This window comes from Caretta caretta, chromosome 2, assembly GCF_965140235.1.
Source record: "Caretta caretta isolate rCarCar2 chromosome 2, rCarCar1.hap1, whole genome shotgun sequence".
NCBI lineage: Eukaryota > Metazoa > Chordata > Testudines > Cheloniidae > Caretta > Caretta caretta.
The window spans coordinates 209,142,068-209,162,941 of NC_134207.1; the positions used below are offsets into that span (position 1 = coordinate 209,142,068).

Sequence of the window (20,874 nt, forward strand, 5' to 3'; positions counted from 1 at the left end):
ATCTGCTGAGATGATTAGCCATTTGGTTCTGAGAGCGTGACAAGTATTCTGTGGGTATATCATCTTCTTTGATGCAGAAGTTCCAGACTTTTGTTTCCTGAAAAAGCTGGTTGGAGCAAGCACCACTCTGGTTGTTCACATAATACACTGCAATGGCAGTGTCCATGAGAATATGAATCCATGCCCTCCAGATTGGATCCTGAATCACCTGACAAGCATTGTCTACTGCTCAAAGTTCCAGCAGGTTTATATGAAAGGAAGCTTCCTCTGACCACAAACCCTGAATTTAACTCTCCCAGATGTGTTCCCGAACCAATTGGGGAGGCATCAGAACTACTGTCTTAGTTGGTGGAAGGTGGACAAAGGGGAAACCCTGACACACAATGTTGAATCCCACCCACCACTATAAAGAGTGCAGAATTTTTAGGGCACCTGGACAAGGGTGTCCAGCAGCTGGCAACACAGGCAAAAGTCTAACACCAGCCACAACTGAAGGTGAAGATGCACCATTGCATGTTTCATTACATACATGCATGCCACCATAGGGCCCAGTAACCTCATGCATACCCGGATTGTGGTCAAAGGGTGCAACTGAAGATCCCAACAAAAGTGATGAATTGCCTGGAACAGTTCAGACAGAAGAAAGGCCCTCAAATTCATAGTCTATCGGAGCACCAATGAAAATTTTTTGAGTTGGCTTCAAAACTGATTTGCTCCTGTTTCAGATCAGACCAAACCGATAAAAAAAAGTCTAGTGTGAACCTGACATGACAGAGAACCTGCTCCCTGGATGGACCTCTCAGCCAATCATTCAGGTATGGAAAGATATAAATTCCCCTTCTCCTGAGAAAGGCAGCCATCACCGTCATGCATTTAATAAAGACATATAGGGCTGATGGCAGTCTGAAGGGGAGAACTGTGTACTGGTAATGATAGCTGGTGATGAGGAATCTGAGGTACTTCCTGTGGCCTGGGAAGATTGCTACATGAAAATAAGCATCCTGGAGATTGAGAGCAGCAAACCGGTTGTAATTCAGAGCAGGAAGAACAGTAACCAGGATAACCATGCAGAATCTCTGATGAGTTTGATGAGATCAAGGCTAGGTCTCATTCCTTCCTTAGATGTGAGGATCAGGAAGTATCACGAATAAAACACCTTTCCGCAAAGATGACGAAGAACCTCCTCTATAGCGCCCAAAGTACACAAGGTTTGTACCTGCTCTAAGAGCAGTTACTCGTGAGATGGGTTCCTGAAAAGGGACGGGGTAGGAGGATGGGAGTGGGGAATGGATAGGAACTGAATGGCACAACCTGATCCCCCCAGTGCTTATGACCCATCTGACCATAGTTATTGTTTCCCGAACACTGTAGAAGCAAGACAGCCTTTCCCCAAATAACTGGGGCATAGAAACGACATTGACAACTGAGGTGCTGCTCTCAAAACACCAGTCAAACAGACTGTCTAGCGGAAGGAGGAAGAGGATAAGCCACTTGACTAAAAAGAAGACCCAGAAGGTTTCTTCCCTCCATGATTTATGCCCCTTTCTAGGGAAATCTTGCTGCCTTGCAGGGTAGGAATGAACACTGACAGAAATATCATTGAGGACAATATTGCTGCTGCTTCCCAAAATGCAGTCTTTGCAGCCTGGGTATAAATTCCCAATGAGTGTAGGGCACTCAGTCTTTCAAACCGTATAATGTCTCATCAGTTTTCTCTGAGAACAGGACATGACCATCGAACAAGTCCTCTATGCTTTGCTGGATCTCAGGCGCTATGCCAGAGTTTTGTACTCATGAGGCCATGAACCTGGACGAAGCATCTGCTATATCCAGGGTTGACTGTAAGGATGCCTTGGCCACTAAACTACCAACCATAAAAAAAGCCTTGAACTCCTCCTTAGAGGATCCTGTAACTTGTTCAGATACGGACACAGCCACGGTTCACAAAATCGTATTTTTATAATAGAGCTTGATGATTTGCAAAACACATCTACAAGGAGGAAGTAGAGTAGATTTTTCTCCCCAATAAACATAGCATTTTGGACTCCTTTTCTTTAGGCATAGATTTATATCTTCCTTCTCTCACTCTCTCATGTTCTGCTGTCACAACCAGGAAATTTGGAACTGGATGTGTGAAAAAGGATTTGAAGCCCTCCATTCCCACATAGTATCTCGTCAGTGCACTTTGCTGTGGGTGTTAACAAAGCCAGGGTACTGCATAATGATTTAACAGACTCTAGTGTTGCTTCGTTTATAGGGAAGGCAACTCTCACAGGAGCCAATTGTTGGAAAATATCTACCATTTTATGGGTGTTTTCCAGCACAAGCTTGGCCTGAATACATAAGGCTGATGCCATGTGTCTGAGCAGATCCCGATATGATCTGAAATCCTCTGGTACTGGACATGAGGACTTGAGTACCACTGCATCATCTGGTGACAAGGACGACAATGTAGTTGGGGCCAATGGAATCCCTTGAGGAATGACATCCATCCATCCCAAAGGTTCAGAATGTCCTAATACACAGGGAGTGCACCTTCTGCTGTGCCTGCAGGTGTGATGGTTCTGGCGGGGAGACTACTGGAGGTACAGGTGATCGCCTCCTACAGCGAGCTGATGACTGGGATTTTGCTGAGCAAGAGACTTCCCAGGGATTTCCGGGAGGCTGCTGGGCATAAATATACAGCATCTGAGGCCCGTAAGAACTAGGTCAAGGTACCTTGTCTCTGCTGTGGGAATGATATCAATCCTGGTACCAACTATGACTCCTGCTGTGTCTTGACAACCTTCAAGAGAGTGGGATGGGGAAGGGAAGGGAGATCTCTCTGAGCTCAGGTGTGAAGATCCCCCCCAAACAGCCACTCCTGTCAGGACTACCAAGATTCCAGCGCCATCCATAGCCCAACCCAACAACGCCACGAGTACCAAAGGAGCAGTCAACAAGTCCTTGAATATTGGTACCAGCCCTGAACTCATTCTGGGCCCCATAAAAGGCATCAGTACCAAAAATAAAGCTGGTGTCAAGCCAGCAGATCCAGACTATGTTTTAGTCAGCATTGATACCACGGATTCTATCTGTGCCAAAGATGCCCTTGGTACCAAATAAGAAGTCGACAACACCCATGCATCATGGGTAAACTGCAGTGAGGACGACCGTGTCAGAAACGATAAATTCACCAACAATCCCAGGGTAGCAGAGGACACCACAGACGATGCAACTGCAGTCAGAGGAGGGTCTTGAATAAGCAGTGAATCAGGAACAGACAGGCACAGCAGATCTGCTGCTTCCGGATACACAGGGTGGAAACCAATGATACCATCATCTGTATTGAAGGTACCGGAATCAATGGGTGTCCCCAAGGCAGTACACCAGAATTCCTGGTACAGATTCACAAACTTGATCTAAACGTGAGACCAGAGATCGGGTTGATGGTCCCACTCTATCCCTCATACCAAGAGACTCCCAGTGCCAATCAGTACTTCCCTTAGTCTGAGAAGATGAATCTCCCCATCCCCTGGAATGACCCTGATCTGTTTTGTTGATTGTTTTTGTTTGTGGGCCCGATGAAGGGGAGCAGTCCTCCTTCCTTCTGGCAAGTAATCTGAGCTCAGTCCAGAAGCACCAATACATACCGGCTCCAGTGCCCTTTCACGGGCCTGACACTGGTCCCCAACGTTGAGGCAGGCAATGCCGTCTGCTCGAGAAGGTGCTGTTTTAATCTTACATCTCTAGTTTCCTGTGTCCTCTTTTTAAAGGACTTACAAATAGAGCACCTTTCTTTAGCATGCCTTTCCTGAAGGCAAAATAAATGTCTAGGGTGTGGATGGTTATGGGGAATAGCTGCCCCACAAAAAGGGCAATGTTTTAACCCCAGTGAAGGCATCCTACCAAGAGAAGCTACCTGGCTATTAACTACCTAAGGGTACTAACAGTAACTATATACAAAGATGACACAAAAAGCTGTAAAGACAAGAGAGAGGAAAGATCACACTAAGTACTCCAACTCTAGCTGCAAGCAGTGTGAAGGAACAGAGCGGGGTTGGGGTGGTTCTGCCCTTTTATAGCCATGGGAAGAGCTATGAGCGGAGGGAAGCCGGTGCCGATTCTGTGGGTACTGCTAGGCAAAATTATACAGCTTTGGTGCGCTGGGTGTGCACACACCTGAGTGCAACGCATGTCTGCAACCACTCAAAGAAGAACCTACTCTTCCACAATCACTGTCAGAGGGAGACTCACCATAATTAATTGACAACCTAAGATGCAATACTTTGCTGGAAATTATCTGAATTTTGGAATGTAGCAGCTTCAGACCAAATAAGTAGTAGTATAAAAAGGATAGAGTGGTATAGATAATACTGAAGTGAAAGACAATGATGTAAGATTGTTTTAAGACTTTGAGGTTATGCTGGAGAGTGAAAAGCTGGATCAATACTTCTTCCTAAAACTCCTATCAACCGGATTAGATTAATACAAATCTATTACTATTATAAATAATCAAAGTAATAAAGGTCTCAGCATTTTACCAACCTGCCACCAATTTGAGTCTTCCCGGTTTACAATCTGAAGAATTTCTCCTTTAGAAAATTTCAAACCTGCTTCTTTGCATGGGATCAGGTTGTCATTGTATGGATTATAATCAAAATGACACTTCACAAATACCTGAAACACATCGTAAACCTTTAAAGCTTAAAAGATTGAATATCAACAATTGCTACTGATATCAAAAAGTCTCATTACTTCATTAGTAAAGCCAAAACTGCTTTGTAACTTTGCTAAGGACATACAAAATTTAATTAATGGTTAACAATTTTCCTTGCCAAGCAAAATACAAGATATTGGAGAAGATTTAAAGAACATTTTGCCTGATATTATACCAGCAGAGAGTACATTAAACTAAACAGCAACACTAAAATGATCTCAAAAAGCTTCTCAACCCAGGAAAATACAAATTTTTTTTTTTTTTTTAAATTATACACATATTGTCTAACTGAAACTGAAACACTCATTTTTACACTTCAGTATAAACCATAACTCCGCATTCTGACATGCACTAACCTGAAATTAATCTAAAGTATGCATTTCTGAGAATGTGAGCACTGGCCTTGAGATTTGTGAAATTCTAACTATGAACTTAGGCTACAAATTGCTGAGGTTTCAAGACCTCACTTGTCTCACTTGTATTAAAGGCCTTCCTCTCAGAGTTGCTATTGGAAAGGGAACTGGCAGTAAACTGCCCCCCTTCTCTGTGGTTCCAATGCTTCAGAAGATGGGGATTTGCGTGCCTTATCCCCTGTATAGGAGAATGCGTCTCTGACTAAAGCTCAGTGCATTCCTATATTCCTACAGCTCCTGCTAGCCCAAGCAGTCTTTTGTCTTGCTTGTACTCAAAAAAGCTGGACCTGGAGAATTTATGTTTTGGAAAACCATATTCAGGAAGATAAATTTACCACCTACAAAGAGCTTTTTTTGAATCTTCAAATCCATCGATTTAGAACAATGTATTTACTCCTTCAGTGTACAAGTTAACAGGCTACAGGAACAATCAGTTAGAACACTGAGCTATTTGGCACCTCACATTCTCTCAAGCAAATCAACTTCTGAGGAAGTTTCTCTCTCTCTCAAATTAAGCCTGTACCCAAATTCAGCCAAGTCTCTGAAAACTGCAGTTTGCTCAGTAGAGATTTGTTAGAGACTGGCAGCAGCATCACTCTCTGAAGATTCTGCCTGCACAGAGCATTCTTCATCCCTATACATCTCCTGTGGACCGACCAGATTAGTCATGTGCCATTCCAGGGATGAGGGGCTGGGCCAGACTTTACCTGCAATTGCTTCTCTCAACAGCTGAACAATTCTGTGCTGCCAGGCACTGGAATTGAGAGCAAGAAGAATGTCCCCTCTGTGTTCTCAATGCTTCCATTGCTACCGCCAATGCAGCATGAAGGAGAAGGAGGAAGCAATGTGACCTGAATGTAGAGGTGCGAACAGGGAGGAGCTGGTACGAAGGAAGGGGAAGCAGTGGAGGTGGGATAAGGAAATGAGCTGTGTTAGGGCGAATAAAGAGGTCCAGAGGAGTACTGACAGTCTGGAGAGAAGGGGGATGGGGCAGAAGGGTCTATAGCCATGTTAACAACACTTTAACTACAAGATCACATACTGTTTTTCCAGAGTGTACTATAATGCAATCTTAATTCTCACATTTCTTAACTGCTGAGTGCTTGACATTGCAACTGTAGCTTTCTTTTAATGTAAAGGGGGGTGGGGCTGTAAATAATTAACAAATATATTAAAATTAAGACTAGTTGTAAGTTTTCTATCAAAACCGTTTCAACAGAAAACTGAGTTTTTGACTAAAATTGTTTTTGTGGAAAATGTCTACTTTCTATGGAAAATTGATTTTGTCAAAAAACTGAACATCCAAAAACGAAACCCCTCCCCAGCTGGACTACAGCTTTCAGGATGCACAGTAGCCATGCAGCTGCCATTATGTATGCCTCTGCTCATCAAGAGTAGAGACCCATATGCAACATGGGAGATTTAGTTTGCCAAAGGAACCCAGCCTACAGAAGAGAATGGGAGCATTATGCACACCAGAAGCACTTCAGAATAGAAATATTTTGGGTTTTGGCCAAAGTGTTCTTGTTTTCAATTTTTCATAGAAAACTCAACATTTTCGATGGGACAAATACCCCATTTTCTGAGGGGATATTCATGGGTGGGTGAACAGGGAATTTTGCAGATCCATAAACCAGAACTGTCTCTGCCAATTGGGCGCAATCAGGATGACTTGAGCTCTGTCTTGGTGGATCTTCCATAGAACCTGTGGTATCAATGGGATGGGAAGGAAGGCACACTCCAGGGTAATCTGTCCATGACACCAGCAGATCATCTCCAATCGAGCCCCTACACAGTGCTGCTCTGGAGCAGTACTGAGGAAGTTTCTTGTTCCCCCATAAGGCAAAGAAAAGTCCCAGTCTGGTGTTCCCCATCAAGAGAAAACATTGAGAACCAAATTTTAAACTCCCATTTGTGATTTGCAGAAAAATGTCTGTTTAGACAATCTGCTAGAGAGTTTTGCATCCGTGGTAAATATGCTGCTGGTAGGGCTATGCGATGGCTGATGAACCAGTTCCAAAGGACGCTTGCCTCTATGCACAGAGGATAACAGCTTGTTCCCCCCTGTGATTGCTCACAGTTCTAGTAAATTGATATGCATTCTGGACTCTCATACAGTCCAGATGCCTTGCGCCATATGATCACCAGCATGATCACCCCAACCCAAGAGGGAGGCACTGGTAACAATGGTTGCCTCAGGAGTCAGTGTGAGAAACGGAATCCACATCCAACCTTTTTCCGGTTTAATTCACCGCCTGAAAGAGTGCAAAACTTTGGAAGGAATGGTCACCTTACCATCTATACTGCCCTTCTGATATGTCCATAGAGAGAAGGCAGGCTTGTAGGCAACAAAGATGAAGTCCGGTGAATGGCACCACATGTATGCAAGAGACAATGTGGCCAAGGAGGGAAAAGCGAGTTTGGACTGACATCCAGGGTCTGATAGTGACCTGATGTATGAGTGCACTCGTGGCCTGAAACTAGTCAAGAGGAAGATATGCTCTTGCTGTGGTCGAGTCCATTATTGCCCTGTAGAGTTTATACATCTTGTGGGTGTCAACGTGGACTTTTTGTGATTGATGCAGACATCCAGGGAAGGCAGAAGGCTGAGCAGAACACTGGCTGTTCACTGGACTTCCTCATAGGAACTGCCCTTCAGAAGCCAGTTGTTGAAGTAAGGGAAGCCTGTAAATCCCTTCTCATCCAAACTGCCACTACTGAAAAAAACCTCTGTGAAGACCTTGGGTGTTATAACTAGGCCAAAGTGAAGGACTCTAAACTGGTAATGTGATTGATTGAAGAGGAACCTCCTGTGAGTTGGGTGGATGTCTTTGTGAACATATGCATCTTTCAGGTCAAGAATGTCAAACCATGTGTTCCCCTCTAACAAGGAAATTATTGATGCCCACGGATATCATGCAGAATTTTAGCTTTCAAATGAATCTATTCAGCTGCCTCAGATTGAGAATTGCTCTCCTTTCCCCATTCTTCTTGGAGGTCAGGAAGTAAGGGGAATGGAATCCCTTCCCTAATGTTGTGGTGGAACCCTTTCTACAGCTCCCGGTAGGAGAGGGGGGTTTGCCTCTTGTTGTAGAATCTGCTTGTAAGAGTGGTCCTTGAAATGGAACAGGGAAGGGGATTTGTGAGTAGGAGGTACCAGAAACATGATCAGAAAGCTACAATGAATAATCTCTAATACCCATTTGTCTGTAGTGGGTCCTCTGGTTTTTGGCAAATTAGGTAAGGCAACCTCCAAATATCAGGGGAGGGGAATGAAGCAGCACCAGTAAGGTATAGCTCCACAGACCTATCAAAAGAAACTCTTCATTTGGAGGTTGGAATATGATGTGTCACTTGATGTTACAGTGGCTGAGTTCCTGGGTCTATAAACCCGGTCTCTTGTGTGGTGGCTCCTGAGGATGTTGGTGGTTAAAAAGCTGAGGAGATCATCTTGCCCTATTCCCCTTGTCTATGGGGTTTTCTCTTAAGGGTGGGAGTATAAATGCCCAGTGAGCAAAGCATTACCCTTAAAGACTCAAGGAGTGGAGAGACTATTATGAAACAGGTTGATACTATCGAAGGGCAGATCTTGGATGGTACTCTGCACCTCTCTAGGGAAACCTGAGGATTGCAACCATTAGTCCCTTCGCATAACAATGGCTGCAGCCATCTTTCTAAATGCACAGCTTGGAGGGAAGCTTTGGTCACCATCCTACCCTCATCCACTAAGGCCTGGAGTGGGCCTTATCCTGAGGGAGCTTGTCCTTGAATTCCAAAAACTTATTACAGTTGCTATCATCATATTTGGACAAAAAGGCTTGGTAATTTGAGCTCCTGAACTGGAGTGAGGTGGATGAGAAGACCTTTCTCCCTAGCAGGATGAGTCACTTGTCAGAGCTTTGGGTGCTGTTGCTTGGACTGCTCTGTAGCTACCTGTACTACCAAAGAGTTAGACAGTGGGTGAGAAAACAAAAACCTCTCCCCCTCCCCTCCAGGAAGGAACAAAGTAATGGTTTTTGGCTTTCTTTGGGGTGAGCACACAAGAAGCCAGGGTGTGCCAAACCATCTTTGCCACGATGGCCTCATTGATGGGGAGGGCCACTCAGCAGGGACTGGAAGATTGCAGAATGTCCAGTAAACTGTGCTGAGGCTTCTGGACCTTCTCCAGCTCATTCTGTAGCTCTACAGTCACCTTGTGCATGAGATCCTGGTATTGCTTAAAGTCATCTGAGGGAAACAGAGAGGATGGAGTAACCACCTCATTCGGTGAGGATGACAAGAACTGTAGGCTCTGACTCACTTTCCCCTTCCACATATTCTGACAGTTTCAATTGTGGGTAACTGGGTGATGATAAATAGGACTCCTGTAGGCTGAATCAGCTGGTTGAGGAGGAATCCATGGCACCAGGTACCACCTGTCCTTTGGCCAGTTGTATCTGGTCTGGGGCTGGAATCCTGATCATCTAGGGCTCTTATCTCATGCTCCCTCTGCCTGATGCTGCAGGGGATCCTGCAGGGGCTAATACTCATCTGAAGAGAAAGCTGGATTCCTTATCTCTGGTGGAACCAATGGTACAAATGGTTGCCTTGCTGTAATAGTCTCTGTAATAGGGTGCAGTTCGCCGCTCCAGGCCAATGGGGGCTGCGGGAAGGCCGCTTCCCGCAGCCCCCGTTGGCCTGGAGCAGGGAACCGCGGCCAGTGAGAGCCGCGATCGGCCGAACCTGCGGACACGGCAGGTAAACAAACCGGTCCAGCCTGCCAGGGGCTTTCCTTGAACAAGCGGCGAACTGGCTTTGAGAACCACTGGGCTAATGAACACTGCTTACAAAAAATTACAGACTCAGACACATGGTGTGCATGCATATCCCACATGTGAAATACACATAGGGACCATCACTCAAAGAACAAACTAAACTTTATTGCTGCCACTTCTAGCCCAAGCACATATATGTGTCCACAAGACTGGCTCTGACTGAAAGTGAATGTCTCCCTAGGACAAGTCTCAGGCAATAATGCCAACAGGGATCTAGAGGCATATAAAAAAAAAGGTAGGTTTCCCGGAGATCCAGACATATTACAAAATCCCCTGAATGAACTGTCCCCAACAGCAAAATCTTTGCATTAGATTCCATCCAGAATTTTTTCTTGAATACAAATTCAGCCATTTTAAAAATCAAAATTGGTCCACCTTTTTTGGTACTATAAAACGTAGGGAAACAAGTCCCAGATTCTGCACCTGTACTTGAGGAGGCAATGAACTACACATAGTTAATAAAACCTTGTGTTATTTTTCTTCCCAAAAAGCAACTGAGGACAGGATGAACAGAGGGGACACAACAGGCATTTCTTGTAATTTTATGCAGTACCGCCTGGTCATTACTGAGGGTGCCCAATCTTGTACTTATCAGTGTTTTTCCCTAAGAGTGAAGAAGCCTCCCCACTTTAAATCACTCAATGAGACAGAGTGGTAGATAGAATGAACCTTAGAAGATTCTTTCAAGATGAAAGAGCCTCCTCTTGTATTATAGGAAATAAGGAAATGTGAACTTACGGGAGGTTGAGAAAATGTTACCCTTTTCTGTATGGGTTTAGATTGGGGTGTCAAATGTTGGCTGGATCCAGCCCACCAAATACATTTGCATGGCCTGCATAGCATGTTCAGAATCTGTAGAATCTAAGCTCTCACCAAAAAAAAAAAAAAAAAGTTCTCTCTCTCCTGGCTACATATAACACCTTTCAAATGTGAACGGACTGTAACTAATGTAATGCCATCTGCCTGATTCTGCAAACAGCCTGAAACAATGATTCATTGCTGTGAACTTCCTCTGACTACCAATAATCTAATGACACTTTAAAATGTAATCATTAACTATTTAAATTTATTCTTTTAGCAATGAAATGAGGAAAGGATTGAGATCAAAATCCACAGGTCAGAGGTGAGAAACTGGGAGTTGCTACAGAGAACAAAGTACAAATGAAAGACAGACAGAAGAAGGCAGAAAGAAATGAAATAGTGGGCAGAAAAACAACAGTTTCTAAAATAGAGTATGTTTTCCCTTCATGCAACAAGAAGGTACTGAACAGATAATAAATCTGCACAAAATAAGTTTGACAATTCCAGTCCAGTCTTATGCTTGGAGGTTTGAAGTTTCAATTTTGAGTCTTTTAATAAGTCCTTTAAACCAAATGATAAGGTAAAAAGCTTTTTACCTTAGTTCTTTTGGCCATGAGTTCCAAATATTTTTGCATAAAATTTCCGAGCCTTTATTCAACAATGTTGAACTTAGTAGGATATGCAATTTTGAACCCTTTCAATGATTTCTGCTTCTGGATTACAGAGTTAGACTCATCTTCAGGCTTTAGTGCCACACTAGTTTAAAAATGTACCAAACTAACTAGAGAAAGAAGGCTGAAAAACTGCTCTTCAAAAGGCTACACTTTGAAGCTTGGTTTCTATTTTTTCTTGTTTTCTTTTTTGATCATGTAGTTTAAAAAAAAGGATCCTCACCTGATAAAAGAACAGCAGTAGTATTACTGAGTAATCCTTATCTGTCTTGGCAGAAGCTAGACTTTGGTGAGGAAAAGCAGCTTCTTGTTTTCTGGACTACTGATTATCTGAACAGAAGGTTCCAACAGGCTGAGGATCAATTTGCAGGTGCCCAAGATGAGACACCTTAAAGGGGCTACATATTCAGAAAACGCTGAGCACTTATCCTCTGAAAATCAGGCCATTTTTTAGTAGTCTCAAGTCAGACAAAAAAAAATGTAGACTCACCCAAAAATCACTAATCACTTTTAAAAATCTTGCCTTCAGTGTTCTAATTGGCCTTTTCTGTTGCCTAATAAGATATACACAGAAGGAACAACCCATCAAACCAGACTGATTGAAGATACAGAAATTATATTTCTTCTTGCAATTTTCCATCCCATGCTGATTTGTGTTAGCCAAAACCTTGGGTTGAAAAAAAGTTTAAAGGGGGTTTTATGATCTGTCTCTTCATACTATAGAACACCTAGCTCTAATATAACACTTTTCATTAGTAGATCTCAAAGCACTTCACAATCTTTAATGTACTTATTCTTACAACACCACTGTGAAATGAGGACAGTAGCGCTTCCCTGTTTTTACAGATGGGGATTTGAGGCACAGAGGCTGAGTGACTTGCCTAAGATCACATAGGAAGTATTTTGTAGAGCAAGGAACTGAATCCAGGTCTCCCAAGTCCTAGGCTAGTGCCCTAACCACTAGACAATCCTCTCTCTCAATTAGGCCTCTGAGGCACCTAAAGACAAAGATCACTTGAGATAAGCTCACACGATTTACTGTGAGCCAACATATGTTTCAGTAAAATCATATTCAAATTTTTCAGGAATATGATTTATTTTGTGCTTTAAAAGAAATCTACCTTTAAATGGTCAAACCTATAGTGTGGAGCCAGTGCTCGGGCAGAGGCAGCATAAGGAACCCCATGGACCCCCATCACCTAGGAGACAGACCTGCTGCTAGCTGCTTCCGGGGCACAGCACGGTACTGGAACAAGCAGCTGGGCAGCACTGCCGACGGGACTTAACGGCTCGGTCGGCGGTGCTGACTGGAGCCGCCACGACCCAGTGCCTTCTATTCCGCAACCAGTACTGGTCGCGACCCACAGCTTGAAAACCACTTATCTATAGGGACAGTGAGGGGGAAAATAATTTGAAGAGACTTGAAAGGAAGAACAAACCTGGCAAAGCACTAAAGCTGTGCAGAGAAACAATTCACCAAAGCAACACCACAAGAGTCCGAAGTACTACAAGACCAGAGACACTGAAGAGAAGCCAACAAAATCTACTAAGACAGAAACCCTCCAAATACAGAAAAGCAAAGCAGGATAAAACAAGCTCTGAGCTGACTCATGAAAGGACTTCAGCAGAACCAAATGACAAAGGAACAAGTAATACTTTTGGAATTAAACAACAAGAAGCAATGACAAAATGCATCGTGGGTTAAATAAACCAGAAGAATTTATTACAGCTCTGACTGGACTGGCTGATTTAAAAAGAAAAGATACAAATACAGGAGAAAAAGCTACCCTGGGACATGTGACAACAGAAGTGGAAGCCACAAAAGTCAGGCTACAGCACTTAAGGAGAGCTCTTTTACCAATCAAGGCAACACTAAGTGGAAAGTCCTGAAAACTGAGGTAAAGACAGTTGCGAAATGAATGCTGACCAGACTTCTATAAGGGAGGACAGAGAGAAGGAGAGGAGAGAATCCTGCTTGCTTGACACCACCGTCTTATTTAGGAGAGTCAAAATCTCAGAGTTTGGATAGTTTTGCCTTATCTTATAATGGGGACATTTCTGCTCTATTTTGTTCATCATAGTTTGTGGTGCTTCAGAAACACATTATGTGATATGACTAACATCTTTAAAATGTGGTTCATCCTCTGATCATCCCCCAGAGGAAAAATTGTGTGGCAATATAGAGTGTTCAGTTGTGGCAGTTTTTTTAAAATATGTGTACGTTTATATGTTTATTTTAGTTAAGATATGGCCACAGCAGCATAACTTGCACTTGGAGTGGAAAGTGGTGAGGTTTGTGACAGTTCTCAGTTCCTGTGGGAGAGTGTTCCACAGTCTTGGCTCTGCTCCCACAACAACTGTCTCCTGCACAAACGAGCTTTACCTTTGCAGCAGAAAGCACCGTTGTGCCTCAGGAGCAGAGCTGTCAACAGCGATCCTCATCTCTGAACTTTAGGTGATCTTCTAGATATCCTGAACCCAAGCCATAAGTGCATTGAAGGTAAGGATCAAGACCTTGAATTTGACTCTATATTCTATGAAAAGCCACCGTAGAGAGATGACAGGTCTGATGTGCTCACTGTAGTCTGTGTTGCTGAGGAGAAGTTGTAGTAGTTGAAGTTTCCTAAAGTCTGATGGCTTCATGTCCAGGTATATTTTGTTGCTGGAATCACAGATTCCAAGGACAGCAGGGATCCATTGTGATCCTCTACTCTAAACTTCCTGTATAACACAGGCCATAGAACTTACCCAAAATCATTCCTATAGCAGATCTTTCAGAAGAACCATCCAACCTTGATTTTAAAATGGTCATTGACAGAGAATTCACCACCCCTCTTGGTAAATTGTTCCAATGGCTAATACCCTCATGGTTAAAAATTTACATCTTACTTACAGGCTGAATTTGTCTAGTTTCAAACTTCCAGCCATTGGATCATCCAAACAGAAGATAAGGGCAACATATAACTGAGGGCCAAGTGTTACTCATGGATGCTGCTATGTGAGACTATGTCAGCCAAAAATCCAGCAGCAGTTCTAAACTATGGAATGAATTGACCAATTGTGCATATGTACTTTTAACTAAAAGAAACTGCACTCAAAGCTTCCCAAAAGTGCTTTCTGCTGCCAATCAGCATAATCTTTATCTTGATTAGGTTCAAGTTCAATCAGCTGTTCTTAATCCGTTAGCTGATCTTGATAACCACATGTACTGAAGGAGAAGTAGAAGTTGTGTCTCATCTGCATATTGTTGGCACTTGAATCCATGAATTCTCACCAGTTTGCCTAGATCAGAGAAAATTTATCCTTGTAGTACTCCACAAATGAGGGACCTGGTGGCAGAGATGCTGCTTCACATCACTGTGCTTTGAGTGCGTCCCTTGACAAAGGACTTAAACCATTTTAGCACATTCTTATGGATCCTTGTTTCTTTTCTTAGATGGGACAGCAGTATCTCATGATCAGCAGTGCTGAATGGTGCAGAAAGGTCCAGGAGGATCAGAATGGATGTCTGCTCTCCAACCATGCACAGCAGGAGGTCATTCATCAGTGCCACTAAAGCAGTTTTGATCCTAGGTCCTGGGCTTGTAAATTGGCCTTTTTCTTCTCTAAGACTATGCTCAGGAACAAAAGATTTGATACTGGCTGGTAATTAAGCTAAATCTGAAGTACCTAAAGTGGATTTCTTCAATGGAGGTTGAACTATTGTATATCTGAAGGAGGAAGGAAAGATTCCTTCCTAAATGAGGTATTGATTATTTTGGTAAGGAGTAACACCAGTTGCTCAAGGGAACATGATACCCAAGAGTGAGAGTTCTGTGTATAGCACCTTAAATAAAGGTGCATTCTTCAGCCCTCTTTACCCCCAATGAATAAAATTCCAGTTACTTAAATTAACTATAGATATACATGTGAAACGTGGATTTTGAAAAGGAAAAGAAGTGTTCAAGTAAGAGAAGACATGGTGGATCAAGAGACTAATCTTACTCAACTCTTAATTGTTAAATATGTCCATTTTCTTTTCTTTACTATATACAAATAAGATTCAGTTACTGACATTTACAATTCCACAAAAAATAAAAGACAAAAGAAGAAAATCATCTATTACCAAAAATTGACAATTGGGCATTTGTTTCAGCTCAAGATTTTAAACAAAATAAAAAATACAGGAATTGCAGCAGAAAGCCTGATTTTCCTAACATATAGAAATCAGGCTATAACAGAATATATAAAGCCTTCAGGGCTTGACAGGCAAACTGGTTTACAAGAGCGTGATAGTCTGCACCCCTGCGTTCATTCCTTTTTCAAGACTATGATACATTTTGGACAAAGTATGCCTTGTGAGGTATTATTTGAAAACTCAAAATTTGCTGGTCATTATTATCCAGGTAAAATACGTGTGGCAACATTGTATGCAACGTTATATGATTCTACTCTATGATATTACTAATAGCAACCACAAACCAGTTCCTCAGAGACAAAAGGCAAACTAATGTTTCAAATCAGGTGTCAAAAAAATGAAAAAGACCATCACCTGATTCAGTGGCCATTCTTTGGCAGAAAAAAGGGTGAGAGAAATTTACATCTTGCAAAGAAATAGCTGGAGGTTCCCATCCCCACAGACTTTCTGTCTCCTGATTCTCAAAGAAGAGAACAAGATATAAAAATGGGGAACAGACACCCCCAAATCTCCCTTCATCTTTACTCACGACATCGACGACACTTGAAGAACAAAGTAAATAGCTTTGGACGAGGAGGAGAGATCCTGACGGAAAGACTCAGCCAGTAAGACTTCTAGAACATGTGATGAGAGAGACCCTAGCTTTGAATTCACTTAGCTGATTATGTTAGGTATTAGTTGCGTTTTGCCTTTCATTTCTTTGTAACCAATTCTGACTTTTATGCCTCATTACTTGTAATCACTTAAAATCTCTCTGTAGTTAATAAACTTGTTTTATTGTTTTATCTAGACCAGTGTGCTTGGACTGAAGTGTTTTGGAAACTTCATTTGAGGTAACAGGGTTTGTACATATCATTTTCTATTAATAAAATGAACGACTTTATATGAGCTTGTGTTGTCCAGGAGAGGGCTCGGCAGTACAAGATGCACATTTCTGGGGGGAAATCTGGAACTGGTGTTGTTCTGCAGTGTAATTCAAGAGTGGCTCGCCACAGCACTCACACAGGATAGCTGGGAGTAATTTACATGCTGGAGGCTGTGCGTGAGCAATATAAAAGGCACCCCAGGCTGGACAATTGAGGGGACACGGCTGTTCAACAGTCCAGATTGCACCCTGGGTAATGCCACGAACAGACACACCCCACTTTGTAATCTGTGTTGTAGGAATTCACAATCAGTGCACAAATTGTTAGAATATGTATGGGTCACTACTAGTAGAATCAGAAAGCCAGTACTAAAATACTACTCTGTTTGCATTCACAACTTAGTTAACTAAGTTTATTGGCTTTATGAAGCCAACTGCCCTAAAAGGGAATTTGGCTGGTGGATAAATATGTGATAAAAGCCAGGATAGGATGTGGAACAATACGAGATTTATTTTGCATTGTATTATACTGTTTGGATCTCTTAAGCTCAGCAATACAGCTTTTTGATATGCTAGAACCTGAAACACCCATTAAATAAACAGTACTAAGCATTTATATAGAACTTCCTATTTGTAGGTATCATGGAAGGACAAGAACCTGTATTTGCAGAACGTTAACATGGATCTACCAGAAATCTATATAAACCGCAAATCCAGAAGAGTGGCTCTCTCATACAGGTTAGGATACAGTATCTGTTCTAGTGTGCTGACCCTTCACCAAACTTGTTGAGTGACTATGAGTAAGTCACTTAATTTCTCTGTACTTCACTTTCCCCATCTGTGAATGGAGAAACTGCTACCTACCCATCCTTTTAAGGCAGCTGAGCTCTTCTAATAAAGAGACATTATGCAGATGCAAAGGACTATTACTTTTACCACTCAATTGACAGAAATATGAAGATGTGAGGGATTTAGGGAATTCTTGGTATGAAATCAAATTAGAATTATTGGATAGTGAGGCACATGCAACCCCAGCTTTATGCTCACTATAAAGCAAATAAACCTTCGTCTTTGTTAATTGGCTAAAAGGTCTTTACACTATCCTATGTGTCAATATGAAGGACTTAAGAGGACAGATATAAACATATGAAATGGGCACACGTTCCCAGAACAAAAGTTTAAGACCAAAATGTTATTTATATTAGTAAAGGAATACCATATAACATTAAGCACACTCTTTATGTGCTATGTTTCTCAATAAAAAAGAATCCATAGCTCAGTTGTATACTCATCAGGTTTTGTCTGGTTAAAATCCTGTTATGTGAACCTTCCTTTATTTGACCATCTTTTAATATTTGAAGCAACCTACCTCATTAAGAAGCAGTAGGAGGCATTTTAAGACACCAATTACCATGGTATCTATGGGGCCAGATATTTATATTCTCCAGTTTATCTGCAGTATCTGTGTTTACTACCAAATGCTCCAAACGAAGAGAAGGAAATACCTGTACCTCATTGTTTTACATGAGAAAATGGTAGCAAACACAGTCAAAAACAGTAAAAAAAAATTACTTCAAAATTTAATCCAAAAATTGTCACTCTTCAAAATGTTCATTTTTTTCAAAATTTCAGCCAGCTATATAGCAGCTTTACATTACATGATATATCCTGTGTCTATCATTTAAAGGACAACTTAATCTAGTTCTTTTTAAAGAGAATTAAAGATACTACACTTACACTTCAGCCCCTGTGTTAACTTTTGTGGGTTTAGTTATATATTCCTTTCTCTTTTAAAACAATCTTTTTTCTTCCTCTTCTACTGTATGGGAAAGACCCAGACAAAGGGGAAACTGACTGACTATGCAGGGGAAGAGTTAAAGTGACTATACAAAGAGTGCAGTCAAATGCACAAAGTAAGAAAACAAAATAGAGAGAAGTCTTTTGTTTCCATTCCTTCAGTAATTTATAATACATAAGATTATTATAACACCACTAAATAAAACGTTTTCTGGCAGAAGCAATGAAAATATCATGTTACTGACCTGTTGAGGAATAACAGTGTCTCTATAACTGGGAAGAATTTTCAGAGTGACACTGCCACTAATATTTTTCAGTAGTTCTTGTAGTTCTTTTGGATTGTTTCCAACTTCATGGCCATTCACCTCTTTAATGATGTCACCCACATGCAGAAGTCCTTGTCGATCTATCATTCCGCCATGCAAGATTCGTGCTATTACTAGATCATTATTCTCAACCCTAAATGTAACACCCTAAAGGAAGCATTGAGTAACACCATTACTTAGTTTAATATCACTGTTTGAGTTTCACCTTAAATTTTGTTCTAACAATTACTACTACTGCTGACTTTTTAATAGTGACCACAGAACAAATTGTTAACATACTGACATTATTGCACTGTATTATGTAATAAATATGCATGGTCCAAGTGAAATAAATGCAAATCATATGTACTCCGGACGGGAAGTTGATACGTAAGCATACACCGGTCAGATCATTTGCTCTTGATTTCACTAAGTTCTGTCATTCCTTAATAGGACCAAATATTCAAAAAAAGTTTCTTCATATCACTTATGCTAGGCATATCATCCTGCCTAATGACAAGGTCATCATTTGTCCTTGAAGAGAAAAGTGTGGGAGAATGGTCATGTATCTTCAGATTTTAGCCTTTCATTCTTGCATCTCCTGTCAAACTGATTTTGAAAATGTTATAGTGCACATTATAATCAATGGGATTACTCAATATAAAAATTATAAACACCAGTATGAATAAAGAGAAATAATAAGAACAATGTAGAAAATTCAAAACATCAAAAATATTTCTCTTACTGTTTAGGTGAAAGACAGAACACCTAATTACATTTACTTACCAGTGGCTCCCCTGCTCTTTTGTGAATACCAAGTATACGAATGGCATCTACTGGTACTACCTGGTTGTTCACTGAAGAACTATTAATTTCTGGGCTAGAAGGAGGGGAATCATAAGACTTTGATGCCACAATATCATGGGCTTCCAAGAGTGACTGTAAATGAAGAGTGAATAAAGCAGGTTTACTATTAATATCTATGGAAGGTATTGGTTATTAAATGACAATTCAGTACCTAAATAAGTTGCTACAAAACCTTTAAGCCTAGATTTTGCAACCCTTGTTTTGTTTAGAATACAGTAACACTTAAATAGACTTCTTTGGGACATATGAGTAAGTATTTACATGACTTAATCACCATACTATGTGAACAAATATGGGACTACTCACATAAACACTATTTACTGTAAGCAGTTGTAGGAGACAGAGTAAATATGGGGTCGAATAGGACCAGGTGAACTCTCACGCATGAACGTGCGTGCAGACACCCTAAAATATTCTTCTTCTTTGACTAATAAGGAAGTATCTGAGCAGTCACATTAGGTTCCTGGAGGCTCATGAACACAAAGTGGTGGAAGTAAAAAATGAACAATCCCCCACTAAAAAGCTAAAACTACGCAGAATTGTAAGTCCTAGGTTTATAAGAGTTTCTAGTGATTTTGCAAGAAGTGTGTGGTTTCTACTTACAAGAACCTGAATTATAGTCCCATATATGATTTGGGATATATGTAAACTGAGGTAACTCCACTTGCTGGAAACAAGTGATCAGAACTTTGAACTAAAGGAGTTCTTCCCAGTCTACATACATGGACACACAAACAAATATTGAAATCTTATAATGAATACCTTTGGAAAACAATTTACTTTATAGTTTTAAGGTACCTTTCGTTAAAAAATCTAATCTTCTAACAATTATGAAAAATCAACATAAATCTAGGTTTGCTAGACAAAGCAAAAGACCAGACTCTAGGGGACAGATTATAGTGACTTCAGGCCTACGTGGAAAACATGGAAACAAGAAGGGTACTCCAACCCACATCTGTATAACCTGGCAATAATTCACTCCCATGAGATGGAAGTACCAGGCTCCGTCAGAAAGGGAGCTCAGGGGAGTCTCATTGGTAGAGGCAGGGAGAGGAAATATGGGCCCTTGACAAGTTGGTGGAGTAGAATGGCCCTTAATCCTACCTCGCCTTAAAGTAGGATAGTGGCAGTTTATTTCACAAAAAGACATCCTGGAGTTCTAGTCACAGGCAAGGCCACTGACAGGCATCACATTAAGTAGTTGGATAGAAAAAGCAGAGTACAAGATACCATGGATGGTGGCTCTGGTAGGGCCACATGCACAGCCGGGGTAGGCAGAGGATAGGACCAGTAGCTAGGCCAGGCTGTACTACTCGAATGCTGCAGCTTCCAGAGGCCTACCAGAGCATGGACACAGAAAGCAGAGGCCTTCAAGCAACTCACATGGGATGCTTCAGGAGCCTGTGTGCCACAAACAGGGAAACAGCGAAACAGACATAACAGAGAAAAAGGAACTTCAGGTCCA

At 41.6% G+C, this 20,874-nt stretch overlaps 1 protein-coding gene across 14 annotated transcripts in view; it reads right to left on the reverse strand.

Annotated features, from left to right (window-relative positions):
* Positions 1-20,874, reverse strand: part of PALS2 (protein associated with LIN7 2, MAGUK p55 family member) — a 130,553-nt gene that overhangs the window by 23,358 nt on the left and 86,321 nt on the right. For 11 of the 14 annotated variants that reach the window (XM_075125783.1, XM_075125782.1, XM_048838404.2 and 8 more), the window contains 4 exons: positions 20,640-20,810; positions 19,329-19,481; positions 18,483-18,710; positions 4,528-4,659 (listed from right to left, as the gene is read on the reverse strand). In XM_075125783.1, the coding sequence (XP_074981884.1) occupies positions 4,528-4,659; positions 18,483-18,710; positions 19,329-19,481; positions 20,640-20,810 (684 nt within the window). The remainder of the gene's footprint in view (positions 1-4,527; positions 4,660-18,482; positions 18,711-19,328; positions 19,482-20,639; positions 20,811-20,874) is intronic. The other 3 variants (XM_048838415.2, XM_075125785.1, XM_075125784.1) reach the window with 2 other exon arrangements.